General features: G+C 46.5%; 1 protein-coding gene across 2 annotated transcripts in view; it reads right to left on the reverse strand.

Moving 5' to 3' along the window:
* The window catches only part of WDR26 (WD repeat domain 26), a 36,762-nt gene that overhangs the window by 16,194 nt on the left and 7,583 nt on the right, over positions 1 to 12,985 (reverse strand). For both annotated transcript variants that reach the window (XM_023247993.2, XM_023247992.2), the window contains exons 4-7: positions 11,718 to 11,854; positions 8,364 to 8,461; positions 6,623 to 6,779; positions 1,653 to 1,791 (exon numbers count right to left, since the gene is read on the reverse strand). In XM_023247993.2, the coding sequence (XP_023103761.2) occupies positions 1,653 to 1,791; positions 6,623 to 6,779; positions 8,364 to 8,461; positions 11,718 to 11,854 (531 nt within the window). The remainder of the gene's footprint in view (positions 1 to 1,652; positions 1,792 to 6,622; positions 6,780 to 8,363; positions 8,462 to 11,717; positions 11,855 to 12,985) is intronic.

Genomic DNA, 12,985 nt, shown 5'->3' on the forward strand with positions numbered 1-12,985 from the left:
TAACTGCTGAAATGCGACTCCTTGGAATGGCACTCAAAGGCCGAGACTAGACCCCACGCTATTTTCCTAATCTGCTTTCCCACTCTTTGCCTGACTCACCCTATTCTCTTATTTGAAGGTGGGGGAGGGCAAGGTAAGGTCCCTCTCGCCCCAAAATGCCCCTTCCTGTCTCCCTTGATGTTGTGCACATCAAGGTCAGACTAGGTGCGCTCACCTGAGCGGCAGGCCTGCGCTCTTGTGACCCTTTGTACATATTGCATGAAACTTCCTTCACCTGTGGTCTGCAAGGAGTCATTCAGGAACAGAAACGGGGGTCTCTGAACTTGAATGGGACAAGTGCACATCTTTATTTTCACTAACCACAGGCCAAAATTCAGTATTTCCTTCAATCTTGAATGAAGGCAATTAACAAGGTGGCATCAGGTGATACACGAGGGACATTCACATACTGAGTATTAGGAAGGATAAGGTGACGGTTAACAGAAATCTCAAATATTTTCACAGCACGTTACTTGTTGCAGGTATCTTGAAACACTGACGCCCATCACTACTTCAAATCTGATACTTGTTAGCTCTCTTGCTAGAACTTGTTGTTCAATGCATTAATAAAAAAGCACCATGTTATTATACTGTATCTGTTTCTATACTATCTTGACAACTCTATTTCAGCATACTTGGGCTCCCTATATGTTCTGGTTTATGCATTTAAAAATGTTATGGGGGGGGGGGTCCCTCCAGAGTAGTACATGGTACAAAACGAGAACGCCTGCTTTATCGCAAAGGGTAGGCCTTGTTTACCTTTCATCATTCACAGCACATAGTAGGTTCACAAATCTTGAGGTGTGTTCTCCAATTTGATTTTGTTTTAAAGTAATAAACTCCAAGCCCAACGCAGGGCTTGAACTCACAACCCTGAGATCAAGAGTTGCACGTGCTACGGACTGAGCCAGTCAGGCACCCCTGATTCTTTTTTTTTTTGGTATTTCCTTCTAAAGGCACCCGGGTGGCCCCGTCAGTTAAGCATCCAACTCTGGATTTCGGCTCAGGTCCTGATCTCACGGTTTATGAGTTCGAGTCCCGTGTCAGACTGAACTGACAGCGCAGAGCCTGCCTGGGATTCTCTCTCCCTCTCTTTCTGCCCCTCCCTGACTTGTGCTCTTTCTCTCTCAAAAATAATTAAATTAAAAAAAGAGATTCGGAAGGCAAAATGGTAACAAGTCTTCTCCTAACTTGTGACACAGTGGATGCCGTACCAATCCGGAAATCAAATATTAACACACAAACCGGCAGGGGGCATTGAGAGCAGTGGGTCTGGAGTGAAACTCTTCCTGGATCTGAGCCTAACTCCGCCACTTACGAGCTCTGAGAGCCTGGGCACTTAACTTCCACCTCAGTTTCCTCACACGGAAGCAAGAGGTGTGGGCAGAGGATGAAGCCAGATCGGGCGTGCACGGACTCAGTGCCGGCACGTAATGCGCACGAAGTGTTGGTGTACGCGCATCATCTAGACATCACAGCAAGAGGGAAGACGCGACAAGAACGGCAGGAGAATGCTTAGAACTCATTTACGTGTATACACTTCACTGACAGTCGATTCGATCACTGATTACCTTTTTGTCATCTAAACCCGCCCCCCGCAGCAAAGTACATACCAGATCAACGTGCCATATGATAACGGTCGTATCTTTTGATCCTGTTGCTAGTTTAGTGCCATCGTTCGAGAATTTACAGAACCACACTTCATTACAATGCTCCGTAAGGATCTGCTGAGTGTAACACGGGAACTGTCTCCTAAAACAGAGAGGTCCACAAGTAATTCTTCGTTCAAAGCAGAGGAGAATAAGAACAACGAAAAAGTGATAGAACCGCGTGGAGATCAGAAACTTTACAAACGAGATATCAATGTCCTTATAAATCTGGAGATTTATAGCAGCACCTCGGACAGCTTCCTGAGCTAACCTGGCAAGGCTCTGGACCCAGCCCACCAGTCGCGGAGCCTGGCCACTTGGGGCTCCCGGCCACGTGACATGCGGCTGGCATAGCTGAGGAACTTGAGTTTTAATTTTAGTTTCTTTACGTTTAAGTGGTCACATATAAATTAGTGACTGCTTTGGGGGCAGTACGGCCCTGTAACGGTCTCTGTAAGATTATAAAAAAGTTACACATTAGTGGAGAAACTTTTCTTAACTCAAGTACACCTGACATTATGATAGTAAATGTCTTTCAGGCGTGTGGCGGTGCCTCAACCGTTGTTATCACCGCAACAGGTGTGTTATACACGGACTGTGTTACCTGTGCTGTACTGTTCATCCCTGTGACTTGATGACCTTCTAAGTCTGTCTGGAAAAATGGTTTTCCCTATTTTTTTACCCAACGAATCTATAATCTAAAAATATATTTTTATCAATTCACCAGCCTGAAGAGTAATCTAGGTTTAAAACCAAGTTAACACTCTTTATCTGCACACAATGACCACCTACCGTAGCACTTGACTATCGGCAGGCTGCTTTAAACTTTCGGGTTGTCTATAAGTTGCTTTAATATTAAACTGTTATTCTAGATCTAAAACATAATCGATACCAGCTGACATTTAGTAGGCACCTTCTAGATGCCCTGCACTGTTGCGTACTTTATATATAGTACTGCTAATTCTCGAGACCAGCTTGCAAGGCAAGTAAACATCTCCGTCTTCGTAAGGCTCAGAGGACAAATACTGAGTCTCACAGACCGATAACTGAATTAGGATTTAAACCTATGGCTCACTCTCCAAGACCAGTTTTCTTTCAATCATCATTTTTTAAGTTGCATTTTTCAAGACACTGTTGGATAAAATTCCAGTCAAGTAGGTACTTTCAATATCAACAGTGCTTCCCCCGCCCCCCCCCCCCCCCACTTTATGGGTAGTAATTGAGAGTGATGTCTTTTACTCAGTGAGAAACACTTTATATTTAGGCATAAAATACACATAATTCAAATGGGTACGATTGATCCCACGATCAGTGAAATGACAGATCTAAAATCAGAGCAATAAAATGTTCTTGAGAAAGGACCAATTCATAGTAAGAATTTAGGGCACAAATCATCCAGTCTACTACCGACAGTCATTATAGTAGTATTTAAACTGTCATTATTTTTATCGTTAAATAATTTCTGAAAAACAGCCCTCAGTTTATTAACAGCCTAATTTTAGATGTACACAAGTGAAAGTTGAGGACTTAGTTTTCAAGTAAATTTAAAATTTAAGATGGTGTTGGGGCACCTGGGTGGCTCAGTGGGTTGAGCGTACAACTTCAGCTCAGGTCATAATCTCACAGTTCGTGGGTTCAACCCCCAGATAGGGCTCTGTGCTGACAGCTCGGAGCCTGGAGCCTGCTTGGGATTCTGTGTCGCTCTCTCTCTGCCCCCACCCTGCTCACTCCGTCTCTCAAAAAATAAATAAATGTTCAAAAAATTTAAAAAAGAAATTTAAGACGGTGTTAAAAATGGCACCTTCCCAAGTAAAAGTGAATAGTATAGCATTTTAATCAAACTGAATCTTCACATTTTAAGTTTCTATAAATATTTCATAATAATCTTTTACTAAAAACTCAATACTTACAAAGTTATCTATGGAAACATCCTTCCACTGGACGCTGGTGAAAAACCCCACCAATTTAACCAAAAATATGCATTCACTGTCACAGATACAAATAATACATGATCTAAAGAAAACTCTTCAGTGCTGATTAAGATTTCTACAAGTTCCCGTTCACTTATTCATAATCAATTCTCTGTCCTCCAGAGAGAAGAAAGAAAAGCTGGTATTTAGATTTCAATGCTAAGATTTAATTTATGAGAATACAGTTTTCTAGTTCCAATGCTAATCTTATTTCCCCAAGGGAGTAGAGTAGGTAATAAAAGACAACAAAATTTCATTTGAAGACCTCTAGATGAGAGGGGAATAGTAGGAATTAAATCAAATCCAGGTTTTCCTCTCCTAGTTCAGCAACAAAGGAACAGCTCACCGTAAAGACGTGTATCCCAACGTTATGCCTGACGCATCCCTCCCCGGTGCCGTTCAAACGCACCCCTAAATGTCCCTCTAGGCTGACTCCCAGCGTCCTGGCTGGGAGAATCTGGGCAGACGGGAGCCCTTCACTGAGACAGGGAAGTTAAGAGGAAGAGTAGACTCTTCAGGGACAGGAAGAGGAGAGGGAAGTCCACTTTGGACGTGCTGCATTTAAGATACTCGAGCAACAAGCACAATTGTATTAAGGTCCAAGGCTTGGGAGATGAATTCTGCAGCCCTTGCCTGGACCCGGGCACCGTCAGAACCCAGAGGAGGAAGGCGGGATGACAAAAGAACTGTCTGGAACACAGTTAATAAAGCACAGGTAACGAGCGGCAGCCAGCAGTGAAACCAAAGAGTCTGCAGAGCAGTCATTGGGTTTAGAAAAGAAACTGTTCATCACCAACATCTGCAACAGCTACGGGGCCGTGCTGGCTGCAGAAGCCTGAAGAGCGAGGGACACAGACAGTGTGACTGCACGGCAGGGAATTATCTGAAGCAGCAGACTCGGCGGCAGGTGTGTGTGCGTGTGGCGTGCACAATGGTAAGTAGCAGAAGCACAGAGTCAAAGTTTTATTTTGGTTTTAAAAGACTACAGGGGAGACCTTCCAATCGACGGTGAGTTCTGAAAAGCATGAACTTTCACTCCCACCTAAAACTTCAGGAGTGCTTTCTACGCAGGTTCTAAGAGGCTGATCCCCGATCTGAGGGCAAGACAAAGTCAGACTAAACATTTTCCATCATTTACTTTCACAGGTCCTACTACCGACATTAAGAAAAACGCAGGTCCCGTGCTCATAGACTTGAGTTTCCGCATAGGAAGGCAAGCCCTTCACCCACCGACACCTCTTAAACCATAAAGGCCACCGCAAATAGCATTCTGCCAGCAACAAATTCATGCAATATTCAGCAATAAATTAAATCTTAGAAAGGCCTGGCTTCACAACTGCCTTAGTTTTAACACTGGTCTCACATTGCCCACAGGAGCTGCGAAGGATGAAACCATGTCGCTTTTTAACTATAATCTCCTACCTCTTTTCAACTGAAAGATTTAGAAATTCGAAGTTAAAGAACAACATTAAACAGTAAAACAGGAAAAAAGAAAAGGACTCTAATCCATCACTTTCAGCAAGTTTAAGACACATACCAAGTCATTATCTGCTAGGTGAAGGCCAACCGTCAGCCTCCTGTTTCTACTGCACCTGGGGAGGGGAGGCAACACCGAGCCACACACAAAGCGCTCTGTGCATGCCTGGACCACGCGCACCAACGTTCGGGTTCCTGGACCCAAAGCCCATCGCCATCCGCACTCTGGCCCCACCTGCCTGCACCGGGGCTTCTGCAGGGGCCTTTGGCAAAACAAACTGGGCACGCGCAGCACAGCTGTTCGTGTTTGGTTCACCAGACCCAGATCGTCTCCCTCCTGAAGCCTGAAATATTTCCAGATTCGTCCTTTAGCACCTTATTTACTGAGAGAGAGAGAGAGAGAGAGAATACAAGTGTGCGAGTGGGGGAGGGGCAGAGAGGGAGAGAGAGTCCCAAGCAGGATCTGCATGGTCAGCAACAGAGCCCAATGCGGGGCTTAAACCCACGAACCGGGAGATCATGACCTGAGCTGAGATCAGGAGGTGGATGCCTTACACAACTGAGCCCCCAGACGTCCCTGTTCTTCAGTGTCTTAAAAATTAGAGCTCAGCTTTTTAAAAAAAAAAAAATTTTTTTTTTTTTTTTAATATTTATTATTGAGAGACAGAGAGACAGAGCATGAACATGGGAAGGGCAGAGAGAGGGAGAGACACAGAATCTGAAGCAGGCTCCAGGCTCTGAGCTGTCAGCACAGAGCCCGATGTGGGGCTCAAACTCACAAACCGCGAGATCATGACCTGAGCCAAAGTCGGATGCTTAACCGACCTAGCCACCCACGCGCCCCGAACTCTGCTTTAATTTGGAGATCGTCATTAAAATAGTAGGGACAGTTTCAGTCAAAATACTCCTAATATCAAAAGTGGAGGCTCAATCCCTACAGGTTAAATTACGTATTTGGACAGATACAGCAACAAACCCAAACCAGAAAGTTAACACCTGTTACTCCAACCATGTTTAGTTCAGGGGCCAGGTTCTACTAAAAAGCAGACCTACCGTTAGGAACAAAGTATTTCCATGATCTTTATGCGCAGGAAATAATTGGGGCCACTGTTAAAATAGCAACAGCATCCAGAAAGAGAGTCCTGGCCTCCAAGGATGGCCAACACTTGGGTCAGTGGCCTCCCCACCCGACACCACTCACAAGCCCTCACCGGGAGGGCTGGACACCGAAGATCAGCGACCCGCCCACAGACAAGAGGAGGAAAGCACGCTCTCCAGCTGAGGGTCACTACATAAACACCTGCACGTTTCTCTGGAAACGTCAGCCTCGGTAATCCCAGCTCCAATCGTGAACATGAACGCGGTACCAGAGACAAATGGTTTCACCGCGACAGGACAAAACTCCAAAAAAGAAAACATTTTAACAAAGTTTGTACTGAGTCTGTAAGATGTTAGCCTACTTCAGAACATAAGAAGTTGTTCTCTTACCTACTGCAAACATGATCTATGAGCAGAGACACAGAATCTAGGTTATTATCAAGTTTGGTATTGTGATATAGGCACCGATCCCTTTGTAGCTCCACCGCCTGCCGCAGGAGAGTCTGTAAACGCCGAGGGGGAAGCATCACCGATGGCGGTAAGTAGGCTTCAGGAGAAGATATTTTTAAAACAAGAAATAAAAGTAAATGTTAAAACACCAAGGCAGTATAACCTTTTATTGAAGACATTTCCTCGCTCTCTGCTGCACAGGCCCTGACCCGATAATTCAGGCCCCCTGAACAGAGCAGTGGCGGGCGGTGCGACAGAATGTGGGCTTCATCAGTATTTGTCAGCGGCTACGGGGGCGCTGCCGCAAAACGGGACAGACGGGAAGGCTTTAACTTGTATTTTTTTTTTAAACAATTTTTAAAAACTTTATTCATTTATTAAGTTAGGCTCCACGCCCAAAGGAGGGCTCAAACCCTTGATCCCGAGGTCGAGGTCACATGCTCCCTGACTGAGTCGGCCAGGTGCCCCAGGAGGGCTTTCACTTGTATGTGAATTTCCAAAACTAAACAAAAGCAAAAGCAAAACAACAACAAAAAACAAACCCACCACCAACAGCCCCCCTCCCCCTAAAAGGCAGTGATGGAAAGAAAATGTACAGACGACCACGCGCCCGAGGGAACTAAGTGTCACCGCACGTGCAGGGAAATCTAGAAATCTAGAGGGGCGCCTGGGTGGCGCAGTCGGTTAAGCGTCCGACTTCAGCCAGGTCACGATCTCGCGGTCCGTGAGTTCGAGCCCCACGTCAGGTTCTGGGCTGATGGCTCGGAGCCTGGAGCCTGTTTCCGATTCTGTGTCTCCCTCTCTCTCTGCCCCTCCCCCGTTCATGCTCTGTCTCTCTCTGTCCCAAAAATAAATAAACGTTGAAAAAAAAAAAAAAATTAAAAAAAAAAAAAAAAAGAAATCTAGAGACGGAGGGGGACTGGTGTTTTGATGCAGACACCAATCTATTCCAATCCTTCCGTGCCTCACACCTCCCGGACCACACGGTTTCCCGATTCCTAGGATGTTTACTCCTGCACCTCAACGTGCAACACACAGAGTAGAGTGATTTAAAATCCAAGAGGGCAAAAAGGTCGCTTATGTATAAAACTGTGGCAAAAATAAAACCCTTCTGCTAATTTGGAAGTTACCTAGAACATTGAGGAAAACAAATAAGGGCCTTCCTATTGAAATCAACAAAATATTTAAAACACTTGTAGTTTGGTGGCTCCTGGCTGGCTTAGTCGGTGGAGCGCGTGACCCTTGATCTTGGGGTCGTGAGTTCAAGCCCCACGCTGGGCGTAGAACTTACTTAAAAAAAAAAAAAAGTAATAAAGTCTTTAAAAAGGAAAAACAGCTATTTAAAGGTCTGGTTTATGTCCTTTTTCTCGAACCACAGCACTTCCCCCGCCAAGAAAATCTTAACGGGAACGTGACTGCGCAACATAGGTGCGAGGAGAGCTGCTCTGGGACCCGCACCGCACACCCCCCACGGCTCCTGAGGATGTGAGCCACCTCCCAGACTCCAGGGCCCCGTCTGGAAACCTCTGGTTTAAAGGGCTTCGTGATGGATTTTCCCTTCTTCCCTACATTACCGCTCACTGCTAAGAGTATGTCTAGACACAAGGCTACCTAATCAATTCTCAGATCTATTTCTAACATAAGCGAAAACACAGAAACCAAAAATGAAGACTCTTCTTACTCTGAAGTTTGTCCAACAGTTTGGATCGGGAAGCCGTTCCTTTGCCCTCCCATTCTGCTTTTGCCCGGAGGTCTTCCGCATGGCTGCACATCAGATAGCTAAAAATGCGACAGAGAGAAAGCAGTGAGTACCAAACCCTTTGCTTCGGATTAAACATAACTGGAAAATATTGATTATATTTTCACTAAGAAAAACTCATCAAGAAGAATTCTCTTCAGTGGACCCAATTCACTAATACAACTTGGCACCTGGACAGAATTACTACAACGTAACACAGTACGACAGCAGCGTGTGCGGTAACTGTTACGATGGTGTCATCCACTGGCAGATTATGACAATCCACCAGGGCACACGGGCAGCTCTCCCTGTGCGCCGGCTCTGCTCCAGGCGCTCCACGCACTACTTGATTGAACGCCCGCCGCGACCCCGCCGCAGTCCGCATGAAGCAAGCGCTAGCGTTCTCTTTGTACAGACGAAGCACGGAAGGCACAGAAAAGCTTCAGGAACTGGCTTAGGTAAGAGGCAAAAACGAAGAGGATGTGAACCCAGGCATTTTTAGCTGCAAATGTTGCTCTTAAAGACTACGCTAACTCAGCTGCTCCTCAGCTGTAAAACAAAACTCCAAAAAACCCCTTCAGTTTACACGATGTTAATTAAACAACAACACACTTTCAAGAGCTGATCACACACGTCACTCAAGAAACAGAACGACTGGATAATCACCCTTGTGTCATCCCGTGAAAGGTATCGTGATCCCCCAAAGCAGGAAACCTGGGAACCGTTTCCTGGCTCACCATGAGTGCCAAAGGAGGTGTGAACGCTCCAGTCACGGATTCTGGAGAACACAGGAGGGCCCCGCAGAAGTGGGACCCTGACCTGCCTCTGGCTCCTCTCACGAGAACGGGCTTTGAAAGTCAGGGAAGCGAAGGCACGGTTCGGACACAGTGACCAGACCTAGCGAAGGACCCTCCTCCTGCTTTTACTCTGGGATGATGCTCTCAGACCTGTTCCTCTCACTTGGAAAAAGGGCACTAAATAGGGAAGTAAGGATTAAATAAGAGGGAGTACTTGAAGTACTCAGTCCACTACTTGGTATGGAGGTAGAGCTTCCTGAATGATGACAGAAACACCCGAGACCTCCCAGTTAACAGGAGTGCCGCCCCCTCTCCTTCTGAACTGTACTTAGCAGCCAGTAACTTAGGCCCTTCATCCTCAGGAGCAGACCTACTCACTCTCTTGCCATTTAGCATACAGTGTCTTAGCTACTTTAACAGCATGAGTAGTTTGACTCAAAATACCAGATATCATAAAAATTTTGGTTTCTAAAATAAATTTTTGGGAGTAAAATTTATCATCGATAATTTTATGGAAAAATTGTTTACTTTGCTGGGAGGCTCAGTCGGTTAAGTGTCCGACTTGATTCTGACTCAGGTCATGATCTGACAGTTCCTGAGTTCGAGCCTTGCATCGGGCTCTGCGCTGACAGTGTGGAGCCCCCTCGGGAGTCTCTCTCTGCCCCTCCCCGACTTGCTCTCTAAAATAAAAAAATTAAAAGAAAATACACATTATACTTTAGGGTTTCAAATGAACCTGTTTATGGGAAACCACAGAGTGTAACTGAAAGGAAGGAGAGGGTGAGAGGAAGAAACCATGGGTCTGAACGCCAAGTCCACACCTGGCCATCTCTGGGCCATTTCCTTATGTGAAACACTCAAGGGACACACTGGATGAAGATCATTCTGGAATAAAGGCTATGTGAAAAAGTTACGTGTTCTGTGACAAGACAAACCTCGTCATGGGAAAGTTCTTTAGCTGACACAGAAACCAGACCCCCTATCGGAGAGGTAAACAGAAGGAAGGAGGCGGTCAGCTACTGTAGGACATCCAGCAGCAGCACCATTTCAAGGGGCAGCGGGTGTGGACCGGCGACTCTAGAATCAGTCAAGCCGGAGTCTGGGTCTCGGCTCTTGGTGGTGCGTTAGCTGTATCCTGGACTGGCGACGTCGCTTCTCTGACGTCGTTTCCTTTTCCTCAAAAACCCTAAAATGACCCCTATACCTCTCTGGGTCCATCGTTTTTACCCATCATTTTGTATCTGGAAACTCATCATCTGTCAATGCTGTCCTGGATGCTGGGGCCCTGTCCTGTAATAAAAACTGCTATGAAGAAAAACATGAAGCACAGCGATGTGACAGAGAACGCCTGGGGGGTGGTTTCAGGAGAGGATATTTGGGCTGGGACCCTAGCAACTAGTAGCTCCTCCGAAAAGATCAGGGGAAGAGCATCTAAGATAAAGGGAACAGGCAGTGTAAGTGGCCTGGCAAGTTAAGGAACAGAAAAAAACATTCGTGTCACTGGAGCGAATGGATCAAGGAAAAGACGACAGGGGGAAGGACCAGCAAGCATGTGGGTTTAAGCAGAGATTCTGGATTTTAAGACAGGGAGAGAAATGACTTAATGTACGGTTTTACTTCTGTATCTAGCCAGCTGCTGCGTGAACCGTGTGCCATTAGAGGAGCAAGAACACACACAGTGGGACTCAGGAGGAGGGTACGGGAATATTCTAGGAGAGCCGGTGTGGACTAACTAGGGCAGAAATGGTGGAGACGGAGAGAACTGGACAGATCTGGTATGTCTTAGAGTTAGGCCGACACACAGCAGAGTGAAAGGGTTAAACACCTGCAAGGATGAACCTTGGGCTTTGTTCGGACGAGTGGGTAGAAGGTCTTACCGTTTACAGAGGCAAGAAAGCGAGAGCGGGGGTGGGGGGAGGGGGCAAGCGGATTGGAGAACTCTGCGGTGAGCGTTCACCGGACACACCCTGGAGACACCCCGAAGACGTCACGCAGGCCAGAGACACGCGCGGGGAAGCGGGAGCCTCGTGCACAGAAGGCACCTGAAGGCGCAGCCCAGAGCGTGTGCGTGAACAGAAGGGGGGCCAGATCCAAGCCCCACGGCCCCCCGACACGTACACGACTGACGCGAGGCTCAAGTGGGGCGCCTGGCAAGGGCCCGGGACGCGACGGGTACAGGGTAACAGAAATGTCTGATGCTTCGCACCGGAAGCCTCGCCGCCTACTGTCTTCACAGACAGTCGTGCCACAGGGCTTTCCTGTAAGACCACGAAATGGCAACACGCGCTTCTCTTTTGACCCTCTTGCGTGGCTGATCCCAGAGCCTCCCGTGAGGACAACAACAGCTCGGACACGTGAGTGAGTTTATCCAGACGAACACGGTCCAAGAGTTCAGCCATCTTCAGATGCGGGCACGCCGTTAAGAAGAGGGTCTCGGGAGCGGCCCCCTGCTAGCCCCAGCGGCCCCTTCATCGGCCTGGCTCGGGCCGGGCCTCCTTACCCGCTGAGAACATGGATGCGCTCCGTGTTGTATTTCAGTGGCGTCAACTCGCAGCGCAGAACTTGAAGTGCCTCCAGGACCTTGCCGTCCTCCAGGTACTCCAGGTACTTCTGCTGCAGCAGCAAAAACTTCATCCTCTGACATGACAGAAAGCAGCAGTCAGGGGAAAAAAGTTGATGGAAGTTTCAGAAAATGTTTGTGCCTAAACAGAACAGTAGAAACCATTCTACTACGCCCTTTGAAAATAACTTTTCATAAAGCTTTACGATGACTCAAACATTTCGGGTTAACAGAGTCACAGCAGATGAAATGTGACTGCGCAATTCCACATCTTAATAAAACTCTGCTTTCAACGCACAATCGCAGATCAGGTAAGGCCATTAGTGACCATCGCATCAACACAGGGAAACACGAACTCTGCCCTTAAAACATCCACCTAGAGTTTTATTTCTTTTGTGAAAATTCAGAACTATTCCAAGTATTCTAAATTTGTTTTAAACACCTGACTTTTATAATTGCATTAGGGGGTTTTATGCAACAAGTTTGGAAAAGACAGAAAAACTGGTTCTCAGAGGAATCATTTAAAAAGTACAATGCAGGGGCGCCCGGGTGGCTCAGCCGGTTAAGCACACGACTCTTGCTTTCAGCTCAGGTCATGAGCTCGGAGTTCGTGAGTTCGAACCCCGAGTTGGGCTCTGCACTGAGTGCGGAGCCTGCTTGGGATTCCTTCTCCCTCTCTTTCTGCCCCTCACGTGTTCTCTTTCTCTCAAAGTAAATAAACTTAAAAAAAAAAAAAAAAAGAAAAAAAGCTAACCTGAAAAGTCTGCAGAAGGATTCCAGTTTCGTATTTGGGGACTGGTAACAACCAGAGCTCTTAAAGCCCTGAACTGGGAGGCAGACAATTATCAGCTCTTTGCCCCCAAAATGACAAACCACTTCCAGCTTTATGAAGCACTTTCACATTTAGTTTTTTCTGGAATGAGTTTGGTTCTAATTCTTTTTAATGTCCCTTTACTCTATTATTAGCTGGAAAAGAGATACTTATGAGCAGCCAGGTGAGAATCTTTTACAATCGAAGACCCCTGCTTACAGGGGCTCTCTTGTCACCTCTGCCTGTGGCGCCTGAGCATGCCACAGGTGCAGAAAACGTCAGTCATATTCGAGACCCCAAGGAACTCGGTGGCAAAGATTTTAAGTCTACTTAAAAGAAAAAACCAAACGATAGCTTCTTCTTCTTCAGTAAGAGGCTTACTGTGAAAACATTATTT

This window comes from Felis catus, chromosome F1 (assembly GCF_018350175.1).
Source record: "Felis catus isolate Fca126 chromosome F1, F.catus_Fca126_mat1.0, whole genome shotgun sequence".
Classification (NCBI taxonomy): Eukaryota; Metazoa; Chordata; class Mammalia; order Carnivora; family Felidae; genus Felis; species Felis catus.